Source organism: Perissodus microlepis, chromosome 3 (assembly GCF_051167445.1).
Source record: "Perissodus microlepis isolate ML-2025 ecotype Zambia chromosome 3, ASM5116744v1, whole genome shotgun sequence".
NCBI classification, from domain to species: domain Eukaryota; kingdom Metazoa; phylum Chordata; class Actinopteri; order Cichliformes; family Cichlidae; genus Perissodus; species Perissodus microlepis.
Window position 1 is genome coordinate 27,604,101 of NC_140463.1, and position 24,761 is coordinate 27,628,861.

A 24,761-nucleotide genomic window follows, 5' to 3' on the forward strand; every position below is an offset into this window, starting at 1 on the left:
CCACCGGAAGCCGAGAATATACTCCAACTGTGCCGGTTCAGTACGTGCGTACGAGACCCCCCTCACAGCGGGACACCGCAGAAGTAGATCGGGGATGAGGTCTGACCCGCAGCCTGTTGTTGATGTTCGCTGGGAGGATTTTATTAAAGAGAAAAATAAAACAAAGTGTGCGCACAGCGGAGATTCAACATTCGCTCCTGCTGTAAATGAGCGAGGAAACTGTGGACAGATGAGAGAAAGTGAATTGGGAGCGTTTGGAGTCGCTTTTGTTGGACACTCTGCCCTCTGGCACCGCTGCTGCTGCTAACAGCGGCTCTTTGTGCTGCAGGCTGCCGCTTTTTCCTTCAGGGAGAAAGGTAGGACCTCAGGAAAAACCTTCCTGCAGGTATTACATTAGATTATTATACATGCATTTCTCCAGCACCACAACACTTGATAGAAGCTGGTGCTCAGCCTCTCATCCGTGGACTTTTACGCGTAGCGCAAAGTGCTTAAGAATGCACTTTGCGCTACGCGTCTGGGTAGACTTATTTCACGATAGTGAAATAAAAGACTGGTGACCAACTTATTTGCTGTTGGTCACCAGTCTGCTGCTCACAGCAGCATCACTTAAGCCTGCATGCTCTCCTTTGTTTTAACACCGATTCTCTTTGACGCTTAAAGTAAAATCGCGTTACGTGCAAACCTTCCCTGGAAGCGCCGTCACATCTATCATGTCAGCTGTTTGAGTGTTTGTAGAGTCCTGGATTATTGAACTACTCTGTTTAGGGTTGACTCTTGGAGTGAGGACAGGAGGCAACCCACACCTCGCTGGCTCACTGCCACCCGGAGCACAGGAGACCCCTGTGAGTCACAGAATTAGACATGAGGCTAAACAGCGACAGAGAGTTAAAAACATCCTAAACTGATTTAAAAAATACAAAGTTTCACCTTCTGACAAATGTATTTTATTTAAACATGAGTGGAGGGACACATAGTGATATGAAGGCAATGAAAGCTTTTTAAAAATGCAAATCCACAGATAGTTATCTCTCAGCATCAGCAGAAGTGGACGCTAGTAAACACTGACAACAACAACTTAGGACTTTGAGGCAGGCCTCTTAAATTCAAAATTAGTTTAAGTGCTGGCAGTCCCATTTCCACACTGCACGTGGAAAATCTCACATGACAGTGGACTGCAGTGTAAATCAACTAGTGAATCGATTACAGTGGGATAGCCTTATCTGATCAGTGTGATCGATGTGATTAACTGTGTCCTGTCAATGTGAGAGAGAGAGATGAGGGGCTGGTTTTGTTCACATTCATGGCACAAAAATAGTTTCCAATCTGTGAGAAACATTTACTGTAAATTCTGACATTTTGGTTTTGCATTAAGTTTGTGTTTGTCTGCAGAGATAAAATATTCTACTTGAGCATGTGTCAGTATGCCTCCCATAGTCAAGGACATCCATGGAGGTTTGCACTCTCTAAACACACAGAGGTAACTGTGGGGCTGTTTTTCACTCAGTCCTGATGGTTTGTAACCACCACTCTCTCATGCTCCTTTTTCTGTTTGAGACAGTATTTGAAAAAAAAAACAAACAAAAAACCTTTGTCTTGATGAGAGGAATCGTGCTCAAACTGCAGCAGCTCTGAAGATAATTTCTCATCGTGTCAACAGGGAATATGAGTTCTTAGGTCACAGTGATTTCCATTTTTATCCAGAAAGTTGGCAGAGCGCTCTGCCCAGCATGGTGCTGTGACAGGTAGTCCATACAGCCATGTCTCTCTCTAAGGAGGCAAGAATGCCGTTTTATGCCCTGTGGACACAGCAGACAAAAACTATGCTTAAGCAACTCATTGCTAAACTCTTCACTTCATTTATGTGTTCCCTTTTACCTCTTTTACCTCATATACATTCAAAGAAGGTTTTACATGAAAACTGAGGAGACATTTGACTTTTATTGGGATAAAAGTCCACACTTTTTAAGTAGAGATAGTGTCTCTCTCATGAATCCAAACCTGGAGCTGGTTCCACAGAGGAGGGGCCTGAAAGCTGAAGGCTCTGTTTAACTGTTTGTTAAGGTGTGAAACAGTTTGTCCGCTGTGAACCAGAAGCTCAGGATTCAGACAGTTTTCTTTCAACCTGTGTTTCTTCATTACGTCAGTGCAAGCATATATCCTAATATGTTCCCTGATAAGGCGCACATCTCCAGCTGAGAACAAAGAAGCCCCACCCATCTGCTGTTTAAATATTTTGTTTGCTAGGAGCAGCCAATCAGAATAAACTTGTCTAACAAGGAGGGGGAAGGGAACTAAAACTGCTTGTGAACAGAGAGGGGGTACACAGAGCCCGAGTATAAAACGAATGAGGGTTATATTTAACTGTGAGTTATGCAAAACTGCATAAGTGAAGTCTAATAAGAATATGGAAGTTGAATATAACAAGTTCCCTTTTAAAGCTGTGGTTCTCATTTCTGCATTATTAAAAATAATAACAGCTTCTACAAAGTAAATAAATCAGTGTGTCAGAGAAATATTGATATTTAAGTGTCAGAAATTTTCAGTGACCCTCTGTGGATGTCAGACAACTCCACATGAAGGTCCGATCTCCTAAAATTTAAACCTACTCATGCGCCTTCTTGCAAAATGTCCCTCTTGAGAAGTCCATGTTTGAATCACATGAAAGCCGTTAAGTAAAACCTGAAGTCTCTAATGTGGAGATGTGATGCTTCAGGTCACGGCACAAACTGAGAGCACGAGGTGACTTGTTATTAGATTAAGTGTCCGCTTTTTCTGCAGGCAGTTTGGAAAGTACCCATGAGAAAACAACCCGGCTCTATCTGCATGAAAACAAAAACAGATTACAGGTCTGTAGATTCAGAGGAATGTCCTTACAATGATGCCAGATTTGCTTAGTTTAAAAAAAGTCTTGAGGTGTGCAGTTGAGGGATAAGAGAACAGGATGGGGTGCTGCTGAGTTGATGTTTTGGTTGCCACGACAACTGCTCCCCCTCCTGTCTTTTCTCACCGCTAGCCTCCCATTCATCCCCATTGTAGTAGCTAAGCTCCGTTGCCCCAGGAGACCACGGGGGACAGTTGGGGAATGTGGGCGAGAATGCAGATCGCAGACCGACCCACAACAAAACTCTACGGAAGGTTAAATATACCGAAATTAATGAAGCTCACTTTAAAAAGCAACAAAGTGCAGGTTCTTTATTTTTTTAAACTGCATGTTTCCAAGTTTTTCACGTATAAGACAGCAGGAATATTTTCAAGCGGCTGCCATGTTGGGCATCTGTTCCTGTGTGTCCTGCACACTGGAGACTTGCAGCCTAAGAATAGAAGGTGATGTGGTTGCTCTTCATTGGCTGAGAACACACTTGGAGCCAAATCACTCAGTTTGCTCATTTTAAAAAAAAAAGGCAGAATAATGGGCTCAGTTATGCTCTTTCATACACTTAGAGTGCCAACATTTCAACAAAGCTGTCTCTCTTCTTGTTGCCATTCCTCGGTATGTGTCCCTCTGAGACTGTTTTACTTCTGTCTCACATGACAAATTATCTTTTTCCTATCCCTCCTTCTCTTCATTCATCTCTCTGCCTCCTCTTCCCGCTCTCCCTCTCTCTTCTCTCTCAGCTTTCTCTCTCTCCCAAAGGGTCTCCATGCCTTTTCCAAAAACTCACCCTATCTATAATTAATCTCTCACTCTGTCTTCCTCCCCCATCTTTCCGTCTTCTCCCAAGGCTCCAAGATAGATTCCCTCAGGAGTAAAGTGGATCTGCTGCGCCTCCCTCTGGCCCTCTCTACCAAGTCCATCAGCAACTGCAAGAGCCAGTTGGGAGTGGTCTGGGACAAGGGCGGTTTGGGGACAGGAGTGGCCCGGAAACTCCGCCCACCGCCGATCACTGACATGGACAACGAGTCAACGTACTCGGGATACTCTTACAAGTCATCCCACTCGAGGAGTTCCCGCAAACACAGGTAGAAGAAGCAAGCTGAGCAGCGATGCTGTCTAGTGTTTGTGTTTGTGTTTGTCAACCGTTTTAAAATAGCAGAGCATTTCTGAAAGGCCAAGCTTTAAATCTAGGTCTTTAAATATAGGTCTTTAAATCTAAATTCTAATGATCGATGAACTTTTCAGTCATATTACAGCTGGATGTCACAACTCTTACAGTAATAAACCAAATCTGTGATTAGGACGTGAGCAGCGAAACTATCGCTATCAAGTACTGTGATCACATATCATCATGGTGCATAACAACCACATGACAACAAGCGAAAATGACACTTCTGACATCTTAGAAAACCACTGAATCATTTTAATTTCACAACAGTAACATCTAATTTGTATCCACAAAACTTTTAATATTAGACAAATATGCGAAATGCAGGTGTGATTTATCCACACCTCGCCGGTCCTCTGTGAAAAAATAATTGCCCTGTTTGTTAAATCATGAATTAACTGTGATTAACTGCACTCGGGCTTTATTACTGCTAGACCTGTCAAATCAAGAAATCACAAAAGATCGCAAAAAGCAACACATCATGCCATGACTTAAAGAAACGGCTGACAAACAGTCAGTTATGTCTAAGCCATTTCTAAGGCTTTGTGATTCCAGTGAACCGCAGTGAGAGCCATTATCCACAAATGGATAAAACTTTGAAAAGTGGCGAAGAGTGTCCTGCCTACCAAAATGACTCAAAGAGCACACTGACGACTCATCTAGGAGGTCGTAAAAGAACCTAGAACAACATGTAAAGAACCGCAGGCCTCACGTGTCTCAGATAAGGTCAGAGGTTATGATTCAACAATAAAAAAGAGATGGCAAAAGTGCCATCCGTGCAAGAGTTCAAGGAGAAAACCCCTGCTGAGCAAGTCTCACATTTATCAAAAAACATCTTTGACTCCCAAGACTTTTGGGGAAAAAAGCTGAACTTTCTGGAAGATCTGAGTCCTGTTAGATCTGCATTAAACTGACACAGCATTTCAGAAAAACACCATCATACTAACAGTCAGACATGGTGGTGGTAGTGTGATGGTCTGGGGCTGTTCTGTTGCTTTGGGACATGAATTCTGCTCCCTACCAGATAATCCTGAAGGAGAATATCCAACCATCAGCTCATGCTCAAGAGTGGAACAAAACGTCCTCCACATGTGAAAGGCTCAGTTTTTTAGTTTTTTGGCACTGCCAGTTTTAGGGGCACTTGCATTTTAATGCAGGCTGTAGGTTTGGATAAGTGTTTTCCCCTTAATAATGAAATCATTGTCTAAAAACTCCAAAAGTTGATTCTGGACGTAGCATTTTCAGTGGGAGAACACGTCTAGAACACGTTGGATTTTGTTGAGAAGGTGAGAGATGTCATTATGGAGGCAGATGAAACCATGGTCTCGTACGATGTTACATCTCTGTTCTCTCAGCATCGACCAAGTGTGTTTGCTTTTGGAACTGTGTCTTCATTCTACCTACTTCACATACAGTGGTCAGTTCTACAGGCAGAAACATGGGTGTGCCATGGGCTCCCCAGTTTCACCCATCGTGGCCAATTTGTACATGGAAGAAGTGGAAAAGAGGGCTTTGCTATCCTACCCTGGAACACCACCAAGCCATTGTTTCAGATATGTGGATGACACCTGGGTGAAAATCAAATCTCAGGACGTACCACAATTCACGGATCACATTAACTTGGTGGACCGACACATCAAATTCACCAGGGAGGATATGAAAAGTGGCAGGTTAGCCTTCTTAGACTGTGAGATTTCCATCAGTAATGGGGGACATCTAAAAGCTGACGTGTACCGTAAACCTACACATACGGATCAGTATTTAAGGTTTGACTCTCATCATCCACTGGAGCACAAACTCTCCCACTGAAAACGCTACGTCCAGATGAACAGAATCAACTTTTGGAGATTTACTTACCTGGATGACTGAGCACGCATCAAGACATTGTCTAAAAACTACATTTTGTCTTTACTTTAGTTATCTTTGTCTAATATTAGAATTTGTTTAAAAATCTGGAACATGTAAGTGTGACAAATATGCCAAAAACTAAGAAATCTGGAGGGGAGCAACTATTTTTTCACCACATTGTATTGCTATGTCATCAATGGACAGTCCGTTAATTGACATATAAATCATCTGACTAAAATCAAACAAACAACTCTAGAGCACGGGCATTTACTAGTAAATAAACAGTAATACATATCTTTAAAGACACTAGATAAAGTCAACACGCTGGTTACATGAAACAGTAGTGTATAATTACATTATATGTTCATAATAACAATGCAGTAGATTATGGAAAAATATAAAATGTTTTTTCTTAAATAGCAGAGTTTCACCACAACCGCTTCTGAAGAATCAGATCAAAATCTGCTGACATGAATTAAGTGTTGTGCGTTTGTAGACAATAACTACTTTTTTCTTGTGGGTGTGCAGGGAGAGAAGGGACAGGCATCGCTCTAAGAATCGCGATGGCAGCATCCGTGGAGAGAAATCTGTGGTCATCCAGGCTCCGGGGGAGTCGCTGCTGGACGCAGATTCCCCCAGAGAGGACGACAGGGTGAGAGATTCATTTTTCATTTTTAGTCTTGTAACAAATGTTCTTCATAGCCGCAGCACTTCTGACACTGACCTCTTCCTTCAGGACGACAACTGGGGTGAAACAACCACGGTGGTCACCGGCACCTCCGTGGACAGCATCTCAAACGAGGACCTGACGCAGCTATCTAAGGACTCAGACGACTCTTCAGCGCTGGAGTGCCGGCGTTACATCAGCCCAGCGCTGGGTGTCATTCTGGGGTTCGTCTCTCTGATCACTCCACTGGCCTTCTTGGCCCTCCCACAGCTCTTGTGGCGGGACTCACTGGACCCTTGCGGCACGCCGTGCGAAGGCCTTTACATTTCACTCGCCTTCAAGCTCCTCATCCTCCTCATTTCCACGTGGGCGCTTTTTCTCCGCCCGCCCAGAGCCGCTCTGCCACGCTTCTTTGTGTTTCGCTGTCTGCTGCTTGCGCTGGTCTTTCTCTTCGTGGCGTCCTATTGGCTCTTCTATGGGGTGCGGGTGCTGGAGCCCAGAGAGACAGACTACAGGGGGATTGTGGGCTATGCGGCATCTCTGGTGGACGCGTTGTTGTTCATTCAGTACCTAGCCCTGGTGCTGCTGGAGGTCAGACACCTGCAGCCTGCTTTCTCTCTGAAGGTTGTGAGGAGCACAGATGGAGTCAGCCGCTTCTACAATGTGGGACATCTCAGGTTAGTAAGTGTGGAAAATCAGGAGTATTTGTCTATTTTTTGTGTGTATTTTTTTTCTAGTTCTCTGAAATAATGCTTCTTAAATTTCAGTGACACTTGCTGCAGAGTTTGGCCACGCTGTAGTAGGGGGCAGCATTTCATCACTGTTTGATCTGTCTGGGTCATGTTCGTTTCAACCCACTGCTAAGATGTCCAAAAAAAGCCCACTTTGTTTCACACCACATGCATTATTTTCTCCAAACCGCATGTGGATCAACCCACAAAAAAAAGTCCAGATTTTGTTACGAAGTTTTCCCCACAGCGTCGGTGGAACTGTTCAGTCCTACAACTTTGACTCTGACTCTTGACCTCAATGCATTGCACTAATTCTCAGTTTTAGTCATTGCTCTAGTTTTCCTGCAGTTACCAACCAAACCGCAGTGAGTGGTTTTTAAAATATGCAAAGATTGTGTGGATGGTGTTGCTTTCATTTTCTGTGGGTGGTTAGGAAGTCACGCCTGTGCTATGTGTGTTAGACCCCTCTTAACCTTTGGCTCTGCTGTGAAGTGCAAGCATGTGCTGGTGGTGCAAGCCGAGCGATCGGACTAAAAACTCAACACAACTGCAAAATATGTGGGAATAATTAGGTGATGATTTTATTTAGAGGATTGCAAATCACAATAACAGTCATCTTCAAGATAAAGATGTTATAGATGAAAAGGGAACAGCCCAGCAACACTCGAGAAGGGGAGAAAAAAAAAGCTCTGGATGGACCAGACAGCTCAGGAGGACAGACGTATGCTATAAATGTCCAATTGCACAGCAGGATGGGTGAGAGCTGATAAGGATCACAGATTCAGACGGGATCAGGCCCAGATCCTGTTCAGCTCTGATCATTTTGCACTTAACTCACGGTGAACATCCTCAGAGTGGACTGAACTCTGATCAACCTTTCTGGAACAGGAAACTCCAAAATTGTCGATCTCACAGTTATTCAAGCCACAGTTTCTTTTTAAACTCAGAGTTTGTTGAACCTGCTTCCTGTAATAGGGCCCTGGTGACTGTGGAGGTCATTTAAGTGCAGTTAATTCATTGTCACGCTAAAGAAACCAAGAATATTGTGACTTTGCGTGTTGCCATGGAGCTGTAAACACTGTGGTCACAAAGGGATGGACATGATCAGCAACGATACTCATGCAGCCTGTGGTGTTTAAATAAAGATCAGCTGCTATGAAGGGACCCAATCTGTGCAGAGGAAACATCCCCCACACCACCAAACCACCAGCAGCAGCCTGAACTGTTGATGAAGGCAGGACGGAGCCATGCTTTCATGTTCTTTGTGCCACTACACTTACCATCTGAATGTTGCAGCAGGTTGTCTCGATCATGTCTACATGCCTAAATGCAGAGCCCTGTGATTGGCTGATCAGATATTTGTGTTCATATGCAGTTGAACAGGTGTTCCTAATGAGGTGGCCAATGCAGCGTACTTCATAGCAGAGGATTGTTGTTGCATGTGATTTATAATTCTTGCACTGCTGTGCACTTTTTCTTGTTTCACACTGTTATGATTGATTTACGTTGTCACTCCACAGCAACCGTTTTTTGAGCGGCGCTCCATCTGAGTGACTGTTGCTGTTTCTTCCTGTTTCAGGGGCAGTAAAGCAGCGAGGATGTTAAGGTTGCCGACGCTGATAACAACTCTGCGTCTGTTTTAACAAACTTTCTTCCTCTTTGTTGTGCAATGCAGCATTCAGAGGGCTGCAGCGTGGGTTCTCGATCAGTACTACAGCGACTTTCCGGTTTATAACCCTGCATTGCTTAACCTCCCCAAGTCCATCCTCACCAAGAAAATGTCTGCTTTCAAAGTCTACAACCTGGGGGAAGGTAATAATTCAGCTGAGGAAAAAAACCTTATCAGTCCGAGTGAAATAAATGACGCTGAATGAAAAAGCAGTTTTCACCTCCACATGTAAAGCCATAGCTTCAGATTGCATAGTGAATTTCACACAAGCACGAGTCTATTCATTTATTTCTTCCAAATTCGACATTGAATAATAACTGATAAGCTCATCAGAAGTATCAGAGCCACCTGTGTTACTCTGCTCGCAAATTAAATGACACGTTTCTGTTCACAGACAACAGCACCAATAACTCCACAGGCCAGTCCAGAGCCATGATTGCAGCGGCCGCTCGGAGAAGAGACAACTCCCACAACGAGTACTACTATGAGGAGGCCGAGGTGGAGCGGAAGGTCCGCAAACGTAAAGCCAGGTACTAACGGGTGTGTGAATACAGAAGTATTCACTGACAAAGATGCAGAAGTTGCAGACTTGATTAAACTTAAAAGGTTGTTTTCCTACTAAAACATAATCATATAAATATACTCAAAGATAAGAAGGAAGCACGTTTGTTGTCATGAACTTTTTACATTTGTGGAATTCATATTATTACGTATTTACCTGAAAGTCCTAAAATGATGCTAGGTTTTTTTTCCGCTGGGGTAATAAACATAGAAGTATAGAATTTATAGTTAGTAATGTAGATGAAATCGGTTTAGAGGAGTCATGGTCTCCTTAATCCTCACAGGCTGGTGGTGGCAGTAGAAGAAGCTTTTACCCACATCAAACGTCATCAGCAGGAAGATGCAGTCACTTCGTCTCCCAAACACCCGCGGGAGGTGATGGACCCCAGGGAGGCAGCTCAGGCCATATTTGCCCCCATGGCGCGGGCCATGCAGAAGTACCTTCGTGCAACCAGGCAGCAGACTTACCACAGCATGGAGAGCATCATCAGCCACCTGCAGTTCAGCATTACCCACAACATGACACCAAAGGTAAGGAGGGTCAGTTTGTGTGCGTGATTTTCCCCAGTTCAGTCGCAGGAGGAGACACACATCCCTTTAGCGTTGTGTCAGGAATGTAGAAATAAAAGTACAATATAATTTTAAGCAGAAATCCACCTTTTCTAGCTAAACGTTCAAATAAATGAATTTTGCTCTTGTGTAAGAAGACAAAGTGTGAAAACAGTTTGTTGACTTTAATCCCAAACATGTTTTTATAAATGTTTTACATTTGATTATGAATTGTGATTGAAACTGTCCAGCATTAAAATAGTGGCAGCATTTTATTTTGACATCACATCCAGCCACATTAAACAGTCTGATGGAGTTTGTTCACACACCATTCTGCACATTTTCTGCTGTCATTAAAGGCTTTCCTAGAGCGTTACCTCGTCCCGGGCCCCACCCTGCAGTACCTGGACAGCAACAGGGGGCGCCAGTGGACACTAGTGAGCGAGGAGCCAGTGACCGCCTCTTTACGTCAAGGCCACGTCTTCAGCCTGAGGCGCCTCGACCTTTCTCTGATTGTGACAGTAACGCCGCTTCCTTTCTTGCACATAGCCGAAGAGTTCATTGACCCCAAAAGCCACAAGTTCGTCATGAAGCTTCAGTCAGAGACATCTGTGTAGGAGGGGAGAGGCACAGGGCAAGGCAGAGGAGGGGCAGGATGTCGCATCATATGTACTAATACCTGAGGGGTAATTTTTGGGGAGGATTTTTTATGTATATTTTGTTTATTCTTTATTTACTTTACAGTATTAAAAATCTGATTGTCATGGTTATTTTTTACAGAGGAGTGTGAGACAGGAAGGTCTTTACTGACATGAATATAGGAAAAACACCAAGGCCACAAAAATAGCAGGTCGCTGACCGTTTTCCGTTTACTTGCTTGTAAAACTGCTGACTGTTAACTTCCTGTTGTTGCATTTTGTTTGCTCTTTAAATTAGATTTTTTATAAATGTGATATTGCACCATTTACCTAAGATCCACCCATTATAGATCCATGTAGGAAAATATTCAAGTATTCTTATTGTTCAAAATGACCTTTTTTATGTGCAGTCAGATCTGAAAGGCTTCGCTTTACTTTATCTTTCTCAGACTTTAGCTCAGTTCTCTTTTCTTTCTTTAGCATCTTCTTTTTCTTACTTTTTTTAGTTCCTGACAGACGGACATTGAAAGGCAAAGAATGAACAGAAAACTTTACTAAAAGTTTGCCTGACATTTATAGACTGCTTTCATAACCTAAATGTGGAGACATGAAACCATCTTTGAGTTATTTCTTCTATATTTTTTTATTCCACTGAATGAAGGTGAAATGCTTACTTTGCAGTAAATATGTTGTTTATGTGGTTTGGTCACTCACTGAGAAGTCCATCAACAGAAATGTCTTACATGATGAGGTAAAAAAAAAGAAGCTAAATTAGGAGCAGGGAATGGAGCCTTTCCCAGCTATCATACAGGGAGTGCAGAATTATTAGGCAAGTTGTATTTTTGAGGAATAATTTTATTATTGAACAACAACCATGTTCTCAATGAACCCACAAAACTCATTAATATCAAAGCTGAATGTTTTTGGAAGTAGTTTTTAGTTTGTTTTTAGTTTTAGCTATTTTAGGGGGATATCTGTGTGTGCAGGTGACTATTACTGTGCATAATTATTAGGCAACTTAACAAAAAACAAATATATACCCATTTCAATTATTTATTTTTACCAGTGAAACAAATATAACATCTCCACATACACAAATATACATTTCTGACATTCAAAAACAAAACAAAAACAAATCAGCGACCAATATAGCCACCTTTCTTTGCAAGGACACTCAAAAGCCTGCCATCCATGGATTCTGTCAGTGTTTTGATCTGTTCACCATCAACATTGCGTGCAGCAGCAACCACAGCCTCCCAGACACTGTTCAGAGAGGTGTACTGTTTTCCCTCCTTGTAAATCTCACATTTGATGATGGACCACAGGTTCTCAATGGGGTTCAGATCAGGTGAACAAGGAGGCCATGTCATTAGTTTTTCTTCTTTTATACCCTTTCTTGCCAGCCACGCTGTGGAGTACTTGGACACGTGTGATGGAGCATTGTCCTGCATGAAAATCATGTTTTTCTTGAAGGATGCAGACTTCTTCCTGTACCACTGCTTGAAGAAGGTGTCTTCCAGAAACTGGCAGTAGGACTGGGAGTTGAGCTTGACTCCATCCTCAACCCGAAAAGGCCCCACAAGCTCATCTTTGATGATACCAGCCCAAACCAGTACTCCACCTCCACCTTGCTGGCGTCTGAGTCGGACTGGAGCTCTCTGCCCTTTACCAATCCAGCCACGGGCCCATCCATCTGGCCCATCAAGACTCACTCTCATTTCATCAGTCCATAAAACCTTAGAAAAATCAGTTTTGAGATATTTCTTGGCCCAGTCTTGACGTTTCAGCTTGTGTGTCTTGTTCAGTGGTGGTCGTCTTTCAGCCTTTCTTACCTTGGCCATGTCTCTGAGTATTGCACACCTTGTGCTTTTGGGCACTCCAGTGATGTTGCAGCTCTGAAATATGGCCAAACTGGTGGCAAGTGGCATCTTGGCAGCTGCACGCTTGACTTTTCTCAGTTCATGGGCAGTTATTTTGCGCTTTGGTTTTTCCACACGCTTCTTGCGACCCTGTTGACTATTTTGAATGAAACGCTTGATTGTTCGATGATCACGCTTCAGAAGCTTTGCAATTTTGGGACTGCTGCATCCCTCTGCAAGATATCTCACTATTTTTGACTTTTCTGAGCCTGTCAAGTCCCTCTTTTGACCCATTTTGCCAAAGGAAAGGAAGTTGCCTAATAATTATGCACACCTGATATAGGGTGTTGATGTCATTAGACCACACCCCTTCTCATTACAGAGATGCACATCACCTAATATGCTTAATTGGTAGTAGGCTTTCGAGCCTATACAGCTTGGAGTAAGACAACATGCATGAAGAGGATGATGTGGACAAAATACTCATTTGCCTAATAATTCTGCACTCCCTGTAGATCAAGAGGTAGCTGGGCTAACAAGGAGAGGCAGGCAACCACATTTAGAATCAAAAGTTGAGAAACTCTTCACAAATGGTTGTTTTGAATTCAGAACATTCTTGCTGTGAGGCAACAATGCTAACCACCGCACTATTCACTTCCCACTTTATAAAGTCTTCCTCTATAAGCAAAAATACCGCATTCAATAATTTACATTAGCCTCATGAATACATTTAGTCTTTATGGTCTATTTTAAAGTCCTATTTAATTAACAAGAGCGATGGATTAATGCTGGTAAAGTCGGGCCTATATTAGCAGCGGGCCTGTAAGGGAACAGCTTATATCAGGCTGTTTTGAAACTGCAGAAGCTCTAAAAATAAAAACTTCATGTAAGTGTTTCAAATGAAAAACCTTAAAGAGTTTCATTGCATAGGTGCCCTTTATTACTGCAGGGGGCTTTTATTATGAAACATGAGCAAGTATGGATGACAATAAAACACACAAGAGGTTGATTGTATTGTTAAATTTCTGAAACTGAAGCAGCAGAAATCCACCTATGCTTAGGTGGTGCAGACCTTAAACCACCATTGGCACCCGGAGCTTATCTAGCCCTGTGCTATGTCTGTGTATGGGGGTCAACCTTTAATGGTTATGAGTAGATGAATCTAATAACACTGGTTGTCTGGAGTAATAACAAAGGTATTGATTTAAATGATGGCTATAATTAGGTGTCTTTTGTCATTCAGAAATGTCTTTTTTTTACACTACAAATAGTCGTGTTACTGATGAGCAGTTTACATGTACATTTAGAGTGTTTCCCTTTTATAAATGTAATTTTGTATTTTATCAGTTGTATTTTGCTGTCACTTTGTTGTACTGCAAATAATCTCTAACACTCATCTTTACAGATCACTGTCTTTTAAGGCTATTTAGTCTTAAAAAAAAAACACTATTAAATGATGTCAGTCAAACCTCATATGTGTCACCATATGTTTGAGTTGTGGCCGGGGTTCTTTGGTACTGAAAAAGGGAAGTGACGCTGACATAGTAGTAGTGTGTGCACCCAAACACGAGGTGACAAATTTCCACAGTCATGAGATTCCATGTAGCTAAAGTAAATTTGAATTTGAAATACTACGGAAACATAACCTATAATAATACAAATGTGATACAATTGAAGATGAAACCATTAAATAAATCCAAGAGAAAAACTGAAAGAAAGATGTGAAATGTACCAAAAAATAGAGGTTTGTAACGTTGATAACAGGAATATTTAGAAGAAAAGTGATAAACATGATATAACAGGAATGTTTTTAATGAAAGTAGTAAAGTATTTCCGTAGTAAATTGTATGATGTGGTAAAGAGTGGTGATTGGAGTTGACTTTAATAATATTTTAATAATATTTTATTCTATTGTATATAGTATGTTATTCTATTTCATTCTATTCTATTGTTTTTCTTAATTTTTGATGATTGTAACTTTGTAGTCCACTTTCTGCCATGCCAACAAATTTCCCACGTGGAGGACATATAAAGGTTTATCTTATCTCTCTTAATGGACATGCATGTGTAGGAGATGATGTGTTGGGCAGGTATGTTGTTAAGGAGGAAAACACAGAAAGACGGATGGTTGTAGATTTCCAAAAAGGATGGACATTGGTGTGGTGAACACTTCCCAGATGGAGGACAGGTAGTGAATCAGGAAGGCAGTTGGTCTGGATGACATACCTGACAGGGCCACAGGCTTTTTAACCAAACTCATTAACACGGTTTGGTGATTGAGACAAAGAGTACTTTGACTGATCTTCAAGAACAAGGGTGATGTGAAGACAGGTCACTGAGATGAAAATGTTGAGGTTTTCTCTGGGCGTGACCAGGATAGACAGCATAAAAAGTGAGTACATCAGAGGACAGCTCAGGTGGAGCGTTTTGATAAAGTTAAAGAGTCAAGGCTGAGATGGTTTGGAAATGTTCAAAGGAGGGAATGTGGATATATTGGACAAAAGATGATGAATATGGAGCTGTCAGGAAGGAGGAGAAAAGGAAGAATGTTTATGGTTGTAGTGAAGGACAACATGCAGAGGGTTGGTGTGATGGAGACAGATGTGGAAAAAGGACAAAGCAATGTAGTAAATACAAAAAATACTCTTTTGAGGATTCACACACAGGACTCCAAATTCTGATGCACACAAGGAAATTTATTAACAATCTTCACCGGGTGTAACGTACGCTTCCTCTGTGGATCCTTCTGGCTGTAAGAACAAAAGAAAGTCATAGCACTTTTACTGTGTTTCACGCCAACCACCATGAGACTACCAACCCTTCTTATTGTTTTCCTTCAAGGTATGTCCTGTGTACATTATCTGAAGCTATTTATCATCCACAGATGTGCCAGATGTCGAGATAAAAATAAAAAAATATATATTTTTACAGTTTTGTTTTGAAAATGACTTTACTTTTAAATTAATAGCCTTAAATGCTGGACATAAATGCCCACATTTTCTCTTTGAATTTTTAGATTTATGCCAAGAAAAGTGAGTATAGTGGAATGATTTACTCTTGTTCTCATTAGAAAAAAGGAGGAAGGTTAATTGGTGTACAGACATGGCTGCTGTCACGTTGCTTCATTTCTGGCTTCTCTCATAAAACTCGTTGTTAACTCTTCTCAAAATGAGACTGCATCCCCATGTGTTTAGTGTTCATTAACATATATTCCTGTTACGCATGTTATTAGCTTGACCATTTTTAGTGTGATTTTGTAGTTTTGATGTTTATGGTGAAAGATTATATATTTTAAATCTGTATTGATAACTACCCTAGTTTACCCTTAAAAGGGAGAATGTTTGATATCTAGACAGAGGGAATTATTGGGATTATCAGTTTGGCCCAAAAAGAAAAATATATTGACAAAGGATGTTCAATATTAGAAATATTTCCAATTATTTCTAATGAAGATCAAAACATAATTATGTGACTGATAGCTGTCATTAGCCATTTTATGATAATATCTTATTTAGAGATGGGTCAAATGAAACCAAACAAAATCTGTTGGCTCATGCAGTGGAGTTGAAATGTTTACCCATTTTTCTAATCGAAGGTCAAAAGTATTTTTAGAAGTGCTTTTCCTCTCTTTTTTAATGTTTAAACCTGAAAGACAATGTACAGTGCTACTAAACGTGTTTATGTATTTATTTAACAGCATTACAAGGTGTACAAACAGCAGCAATAGACAAATCGCCTCCAAAAGTCTCTGGGTACCTTGGAGAAAACATCACATTGCCCTCAGGAGTCGACTCATCATGGAGTCTCACCAGAATTGAGTGGTCAACATTCACCAACATCACTTGGATTGCCACTTATCAACGAGGAAAAATAAACACTGAACGTGTCCCTCAATACACAGGGAGACTCACTCTTAACACAACATCAGGTGACATTTATCAGCTTTTTTATTGTAAAGGAATTGGAGTTTTCTTTCTTTCTTGATTTTGTTTCAATGTATTTTATTCTATAGGTGACCTAACAATTCACAACCTGATGGAAAGTGATGGCGTTGAATACACTGTAGAAGTCTTCAACAGTGATGGTGAAGACAAAGTAAATCAGATTAAACTCACAGCAAAACGTAAGTGATGTATTAATGATCAACTATCATCACAATACAGACCTTTCCTAAATTTTCAATGCATTTTCAAGTATTGTCTTTACTTTGTGTGAATTCATCATTTTCACTCTCCATCTATGCAGAAAAGCTCCAGCAGCCATCCATCCAGATGGTCATGAGCACATCTGTAGAAAGTGGCTGTTTAATGGTGGTGAACTGCTCTTCTCTGGATAAGGGTGTTAAAGGAGTGTTGAACCAGTCAGTGAGCTCACCATCAACAAGAGTCATCCCAGTGACAGCTCTGCACAGCTTTTTGCATTTGTCAGCACCAAAGAGAACTTTGCCAGTTTTACCTGCATCTCCAGCAGAGACACAGTGAGTGTTTCATCCAAACCTGTCACACCAAAGTGTGATAGTAAGATCTGTGGTAAGTTGTTGAATGGGACACATTCTGTAACAAACAAGCACAGCATCAGCTGAGATAGAGATTAACCAAAGGATATGTTGAAATTAATGATGTTGAAGTTGAAATTAAATCAGACAAATCAGCTCACACGCAATAAGTCACATTTCTGATTTTAAATTTTTTGTTTTCCTCCTTTTAGTTTCAAATTGTACAATAGTGACACAGCCCAGGGCAAGAAATTCTATTTGTTTCTTTGTTGGCATTGGAGCAGGTGTCTTCATAGCTGTTTTAATTTACTGTTATAGAGGTAAGAGGGGAAACTACGGAGCCCCGCAACGGACATGCGAGAAAAAAAATTAAGACGGACTTTTGCGAGTTCTCGCAAAACAAACTCGGGATCTCGCAAAACTTTTGCGAGATCTCGCAAAACAAACTCGGGATCTCGCAAAACAAAATCGGGATCTCGCAAAACTTTTGCAAGATCTCGCAAAAGTTTTAGCCGCATTCTTCATTCGCATTCATTTGCATTCTTCGGAGGCTGCCAGCTCGAAGCCGACCGGGAGGTCGAGGCACGATGTGCCGGGAGAGCGGTGACCTGTAGTAGGTCTCGAACTCCCGTTAGCTTCGAGATGGTGGGTGTCAGATCTCCGAAAACATCGGAGCACTTTTGCAAATATGTGATGTCTTGTAAACCGAGCAGATATTTGACGTTTACACAACTACATTCACGCCTCAAAATATCTTAAAAGTTTATTTTGTGACCCAGAAAGAGTAATATTACAACTAAGTAGCTGCCACCATTGTTGGAATTCAACTTTTGCGAGATCTCGCAAAAGATTTGCGAGATCCCGAGTTTGTTTTGCGAGATCTTGCAAAACTTTTGCGAGATCCCGAGTTTGTTTTGCGAGATCTTGCAAAACTTTTGCGAGATCCCGAGTTTGTTTCGCAAAAGTCCATCGTAATTTTTTTTTCTCCCATGTCCCTTGCGGGGCTCCATAGGAAACAAAACACAGACAGAAAAGAAATATTTATTCTGTAACCTCCCTTGTTTGCAGTTTAGCAGAAAGCAGTGAAGATAGTGGTTGAGATATTAGCCATCGAGGTGTTTAAACCCCTTTTTCAAGCACCCTTAAAATAACAGCTATATAATTACAAAAACATTAATAATAATAGTGTATTTTAATATTATTATCTGGCATTTTTCCCAAATGTTAAGTTTTGCCAACTCTTCTACTGAGGACACGATAGAATAAAGACAGGTTTCAATGTTCATTGTTCATGATTCTAAAGGGCACCCACATAACCTGCAGCATGACTTGTCATTAATAGATAAGACTTTATTTGCTCCAGCAGAATGAAGAAAAAGAGGCAATGTAATGGCACAAATAAGTGGCGCAAACTGTTCTGATATTACATGGTCATTAATGTGATTTTTAAAATGTCTGTTTATGTTGTTGTTGTTTTTTGTTTTGTTTTGTTTTTATAGATGATCTTACGCAAAGTATTTACATTAGGATTAGTGATATTTGTCATATTTATATACATACTATTTTACTAGTTAAGATAAGTTATTTAGACAAAATCACTTCTTAACTCTTTAATGTACTGGGCCATTTGATCCACAGTTTGTTGAATTTATCTATTTGAAGCTGCAAAGACATAGTAAGCTTTTCTATTAAAAGTATTTGATAGACAGTATTGTACAGTTCTTGTGTTCCTGCTTTGAGCCATTTCCTAGTCAATGTTTTCTTAGCTTTAAAATGATTCTTAGTAGATATTTATCTGCTGGAGTAGTCATATTTGGGATTTCGAGGCTGAAGTACATATAAAAGAAATCAAAGGGGATTTGGGTACAGAAAATATTTTCCAAACATTTGTGGATATCTTGCCAGAATGGAGTAACTTTGGGAGAGAATAGATGACAGTGATATGCCTTTAGACTCCCACATAACCTCCAGCTGCCTCCAAAAGCTAAATTAAGAGCAGGACCTGTCCCAGCTATCGTAGATCAAAAGGTAGCTGGGCTAACAAAGAGAAGCAGGCAACCAGATTCAGAATCACCACTTGATCTTACTCCACCAACTTCATGGTTTTGGACTGTGGAGGAAGCCAAAGTACCCAGACAGGCAAACATGGGGAGAAACTCTACACAGCTGGTTATTTTTTACCCAGAACCTTCTTGCTGTGGGGCAACAGTGCTAACCACCGCACTGTGCACTTCCCACTTTATAAAGTCCTCCTCTATGAGCAAAAATAGTATATTCAATAATTTACATTGGCCTCACGAATACATTTACGGCCTATTTCAAAATCCTATTGGACATATATATATATATAATAGTGATACATTAATGCTGGTAAAGTCAGGCTTTTATCAGCAGCAGGCCTGTATGGGAATACTCTAATATCAGGTTGTTTTGAAACTGCAGAATAGGGATGGGTACCGGTATCCGGTGCCATGATGGCTCTGACATAAACGGTAGTAACCAGACCGAAAAGCAGCGGACATTTCGGTGCTTTTTTTTTTCCTGAGCTGTGATACACTTTAGATTCTAGCCAATAATTTTACGTTTCCGAGGATAGTAGGCGGGTCCAGGTACGTACGTTCTTTTAGAGCAGAGCTACAGATTAAAAACGCCCAAGGCGAAGCGGTCAAAAGTCTGGCTGTACTTCACAGCAAAATATGCAAACTCAGCAGCCTGCAACAAGTGCTTTAAGCTGATACTGTGATACTGTCAAAGGAGGTAACACCTCAAATCCGATGAAACACCTGGCGACGCATAGCGTTTTTTTTGAAAGCCGAGAAATGCGCCGTATTTGATAGCTTGCTGCGAGACCTCACACCGAGCACATCTACTGCGGGTGTGGTGCCTGTTATCGGACCCGGAGTTAGCAACATCCCCCAAAAACCCGAAGAGGAGAGTCCTGGCCCCTAGCCCTGCCAGTGTAGCAGAAATGATGACGGATGATGATGGCCGCAGCAGTCGTTCTTCTCTGCGTGAGTAGCTTAATGTTGTTCGTGTGTAATTTATGTTGAGTAGGCTAACCACGTTATTACATTAATGCATGTAAGGTGAACTAGCAAACATCATCATAGCTACATGCGGCTGTCTTCTTGTTTGATGGCAGATACTCCCTTCACCCTGGCCAAAAAGGCTAAAATGACCAAAGAAAAAGTGGAAAACAATTAAACATGAGTCTGTGAAGGTTCTCAGTCATCCAGGTCATCGTAATCAAAGGAGCTTGCAAAGAAAAGCGTCTGGACTTCTTTAAGTTTACTTGAATTAAACATGAGAGGTTTTTGAACAAGGTTTGTGTTTGTCCATTGATTAAGCACTGCTTCCAGCCAAGAATGATACCATATATGCCCCATAGCTGCAGTAAAGGATAACATTGTTATCTTTTTACAAAAAAACAGCTGAACATGAGAGGTTTTTGGACCAATTTTGTGTTCTCCATTCTTTAAGCACCGGTTTGAGCACCGTTTAAGCACCGGCACCGTTTCAAAAGTACCGGTTTGGCACCGGTATCGGATAAAACCTAAACGATACCCATCCCTACTGCAGAAGCTCTAAAACTAAAAATGTCCTTCATGTGTTTCAAACTAAAATCCTTAAAGAGTTTCAGTGCATAGGTGCCCTTCATTACTGCAGGGGGCTTTTATTATGAAACACGAGCAAAGGTTGACACATGCCATATTTACAAACAGCTGGATGAGATTAAAGGATGACAATAAAAGACAGTGTTAAAAACAGGATGATTGTATTGTTACATTGGTGGTGCAGACGTTACACCACCATGGGCAGCCAAATCTTATTTACCCTTGTGCTATGTCTGTATATGGGGGTAAACCTTTAGTGGTTATGAAAAGATAACTCTTTAACACTAGCTAGAGCCTATTTGTCTGGAATAATAACACAGTTATTGATAGAAATGATGGATAAAATTGTGTGTCTTTTGTCATTCAAAGGTGTCATTTTATACACTACAGATAGTCACGTCACTCATGAACAGTTTACATGTACATTTTGAGTGTTATATATATATATATATATATATATATATATATATATATATATATACCAGACACATAACGTGTTTGCCAGGCACATAACGTGTATGGCAGTCCATTCTCCCTGCAGCACGGACTACACTGCCCATGAGGCCACATTCTTTATAGATATGCCTGTAGCATTCTGCCTATTAGCTTAGCACAACAACAACAAAAAGGCGCTCTCTCACCCAGGAAACCATAGCTGGACTGCCCATCGGGCATACAGGGCATTTGCCCGGTGGGCCGATGGTGATTTTTCGTTTTTATGGGCAGATCGGTCTTTTTTGTTTTTGTTTTTTTTTGTAATGGTATAAACACTGAAAGCTGGTGGATTGGCCAGATGCTGGCTGTTGTGTAAAAATAACTCAATTGTTTGGTGGTGGCTATTGCGGAGCTTCCACAGATTCAATAACATTAGCAAGTGGTGGAGGCCAGCAGGTGAGGCAGGAGGAGGAGAGACCCGAGGCGGCCCCCGGTCCCAGTGTAAGGTGAACTGAACTTCAGGTGACAACGTATGACCTGCAGTCTATCTGGGTCAGATATAAACCAAGTTTAGGTGTAGTTTATTTTCTTTGTGCTGACTTTTTACAGTCAGTTACAATAACTCGTACTGCGTACTAGCTAGCATGATGGAGTTTCTACACAGCTGGGTGGGTGCTATGATGTTACTGATAGTGAACTTTATTTAATTCATAAGGTTAATTATTAGAGTTGCCAGCTGTCCCGGAATCGTCTAGTATTCAGAGAAAATATTACGCGTTTCGTATTGAGCTGAAAAGGAATGCGATTTGTCCCGGACTTCAGCTACAATGAAAAAGATACAAAGCTGGATTTATTCTGTGTCTTTATGCTGCACAGCTGTTTCTTCTTCTCTCATTCTCTCCCCCTCCCTCCCCTGTTGTTATTTCAATCATGAAACTGATCAATGATCAGCTGATCGTCTCTCGTTTGTTTATCTCCAACTTTGCACCAGAAAGAAGAAAGCAGCGGATGTCGCGTTAAACAACAGCAGCACGTTTAAGCTTGATCAGCTGTTGTTAGAATTTATTTAATATTCATTTCTAGTATCAGCTGATGTTTGCTGGAGCCACAGCTGTAAAAGCTGCTGGTCATGATGTCGGTTTGGATATGTGGTGAGAGGGAAACATGAAGATGAAACCAGGAGATGTCCTTACTGAATCATCAGAGCTGAACAGGTGATGGAGAAACAGGTTTACCTTTTAGGTGACATGAATGAGTTGAAGGGAAGTTATGAACTGTTTCTGAGAGACAAATAACACCAGGATCCTTTTTGTACGCAGCTGACAGCTGGTAACTGTGCAGGGGCGGGTCTAGCAAAGTTTTGCCAGGGGGGCAGGTAGGGCATTAACAGGGAAAGGGGGGTACAAAGAAATACTTTTCTTTCTTATTCTCATTTAAACAAATAATTATCTGAATCTTACAACAAATGTTTTCATGTGATGTAAAATGTATAGAAATCGATTATTGTACATAGTAATTTTTTTCAGGGTCCCATCATAATTTCTTCAGAAGAAAGTACTGTATATGATGCCAGTATTTTCCCACATTTTCTAGATTCTGTACCAGTACTATGTAAAATGCCATCAAAAAGTCAATTAAATTTTATTCCTTCTCACCTGTCATTCTGTCTCCTTTCACTTTTTAAAGGTTGCCATGTTGGAAAAATATTTTGCCCTGCCATGCTGTTTATTGATGTGGTAAATGAATAGTTTATGAAAATATCTCTAAATCTGTCATTTATTATTTTTAATGTAATGGTAATGGTCATGTCTCACCTCATGTCTTCTCTGTCTTCATTTCAGGTTTCCACCATGTGTTGTAGATAGAGGTTAACTAAACCAAGCAGTCTTTGGGTTTCTGTACTGTTTAGAATGCCAGTATAGGGAGGATGGTGAATATGTATCAATCTAATAAACTTTAAGTGTCACGGTTTGGCATGGCAAACCGTGGGGGGTGTGGGGAAGGAGGACCCAGGCGCGGTGCTCTATGTACAAGCAGTGCGTTTATTTACAGTGATGGAACAAAACAACAATAAATCCCCGTGCTTTCCCTGACTCCCGTGTCGTGTCTCTCCGTGACGAGTCCGTGTCTCAGTGCTCTCCGCTCCCGTGTCTCAGCACTCCTCGTGCTGGCTGCTGTCTGGCACTCCACACTTCTCCTGGGGACACAATAGACGCAGCCGTCAGGACACATATAACCGCGGGCATACATACACTAACTCAGCTCAACGGGATGACTAACATGGAGTCTCACGGAATGATCCCGCGTCGGTGGGAGCTCCAAGGCTCTCTTAAGTAGCTCCCCCGACGAGGCCTGATCAGCAGCAGGTGCGTGGCTTCGGGTGTGGCCAGTCCCCTAGCAGGGCCACACCCACCAGGCCTGAAGGCTCCTATAAACGAGTGCTCAGACACACAGCCACCCACACACACATATGTACAAGCATAGAGAAAAAGGGGGAGCAACACCAAAAATACATAAGTAACATAAGTCTATAACTGCTCAGGGATCCTGGGTCGCTCAGACCCAGGACCCTGACATTAAGTTTATTAGATTGATACATATATGCCAACAAGACAGTGTATATCACTATGACAACAGCGTTTGTTTTCATCCACAGGCTTTATGGTTTTTCCTATAATACCTGGTGGGCCAGTCTCTAGTCAAAATGCCCGGGCTGATTTTTTGTCCCAGTCCAGTCCTGCAGGAAACACACAGTCGTAGAGAGAACGTCACCCTGTAACCATGGCAACCGTAACGCTGCCGCCTGGAACAACAGAACATAACTGTCAAACAAAACCCAAACAGTTCTGACCCGCCACAATATGAAACAAGAAAATACCGCCGTGTAATCCATTTATTTCAACAAAGTAACTGTATTCTAAATACCATCTTTTTAAACGGTAACTGTAACGGAATACAGTTACTCATATTTTGTATTTTAAATACGTAACGACGGTACATGTATTCCGTTACTCCCCAACACTGCCCTGGCAGCATAGGCTGCCAGGGGATTCCCATGATGCCTTGAGTTTTTCCTTTTCAGTCACCTTTCTCACTCACTATGTGTTAATAGACCTCTCTGCATTGAATCATACTTATTATTAATCTCTGTCTCTCTTCCACAGCATGTCTTCTAACCTGTCTTCCTTCTCTCACCCCAACCGGTTGCAGCAGTTGGCCCCGCCCCTTCCTGAGCCTGGTTCTGCCAGAGGTTTCTTCCTGTTAAAAGGGAGTTTTTCCTTCCCACTGTAACCAAAGTACTTGCTCATAGGGGGTCATTTGATTGTTGGGATTTTCTCTGTATGTATTATTCTAGGGTCTACCTTACAATATAAAGTGCCTTGAAGCGACTGTTGTTTTGATTATATAAACTATATAAATAAAATTGAATCGAATTGAATAGATATGATCTTGATTGGCCTGGCAGAGAGATCGGACTGGAAAGGATATGCAGCAGGTTAGGATGATTTAAGGATAGAGATCAAAACGAAGGAAAATAGCATAGAATAGAAGCAATAGAAGGTGCAAGGAGTAGTTTGAGAAGTTGATGGATGGTGGACAGATAGTTAATCAGGAAGTGCAGTATGGTGTTATTTTTGTGCCACTATTC

General features: G+C 41.4%; 1 protein-coding gene and 1 pseudogene across 1 annotated transcript; both read left to right on the forward strand.

Annotated features, from left to right (window-relative positions):
- Nucleotides 1-21: 21 nt before the first annotated feature.
- Nucleotides 22-14,041, forward strand: LOC146390831 (vang-like protein 2). The gene is made up of 8 exons (XM_084923828.1): nucleotides 22-356; nucleotides 3,726-3,963; nucleotides 6,423-6,546; nucleotides 6,631-7,238; nucleotides 8,968-9,104; nucleotides 9,356-9,491; nucleotides 9,807-10,053; nucleotides 10,431-14,041. Exons 2-8 carry the CDS (start codon nucleotides 3,893-3,895, stop codon nucleotides 10,686-10,688), a joined length of 1,581 nt encoding a protein of 526 aa, XP_084779954.1. The 5' UTR covers nucleotides 22-356; nucleotides 3,726-3,892; the 3' UTR covers nucleotides 10,689-14,041.
- A 1,331-nt stretch (nucleotides 14,042-15,372) lies between these two features.
- LOC146390832 (uncharacterized) lies at nucleotides 15,373-17,150 on the forward strand (annotated as a pseudogene).
- Nucleotides 17,151-24,761: the final 7,611 nt, after the last annotated feature.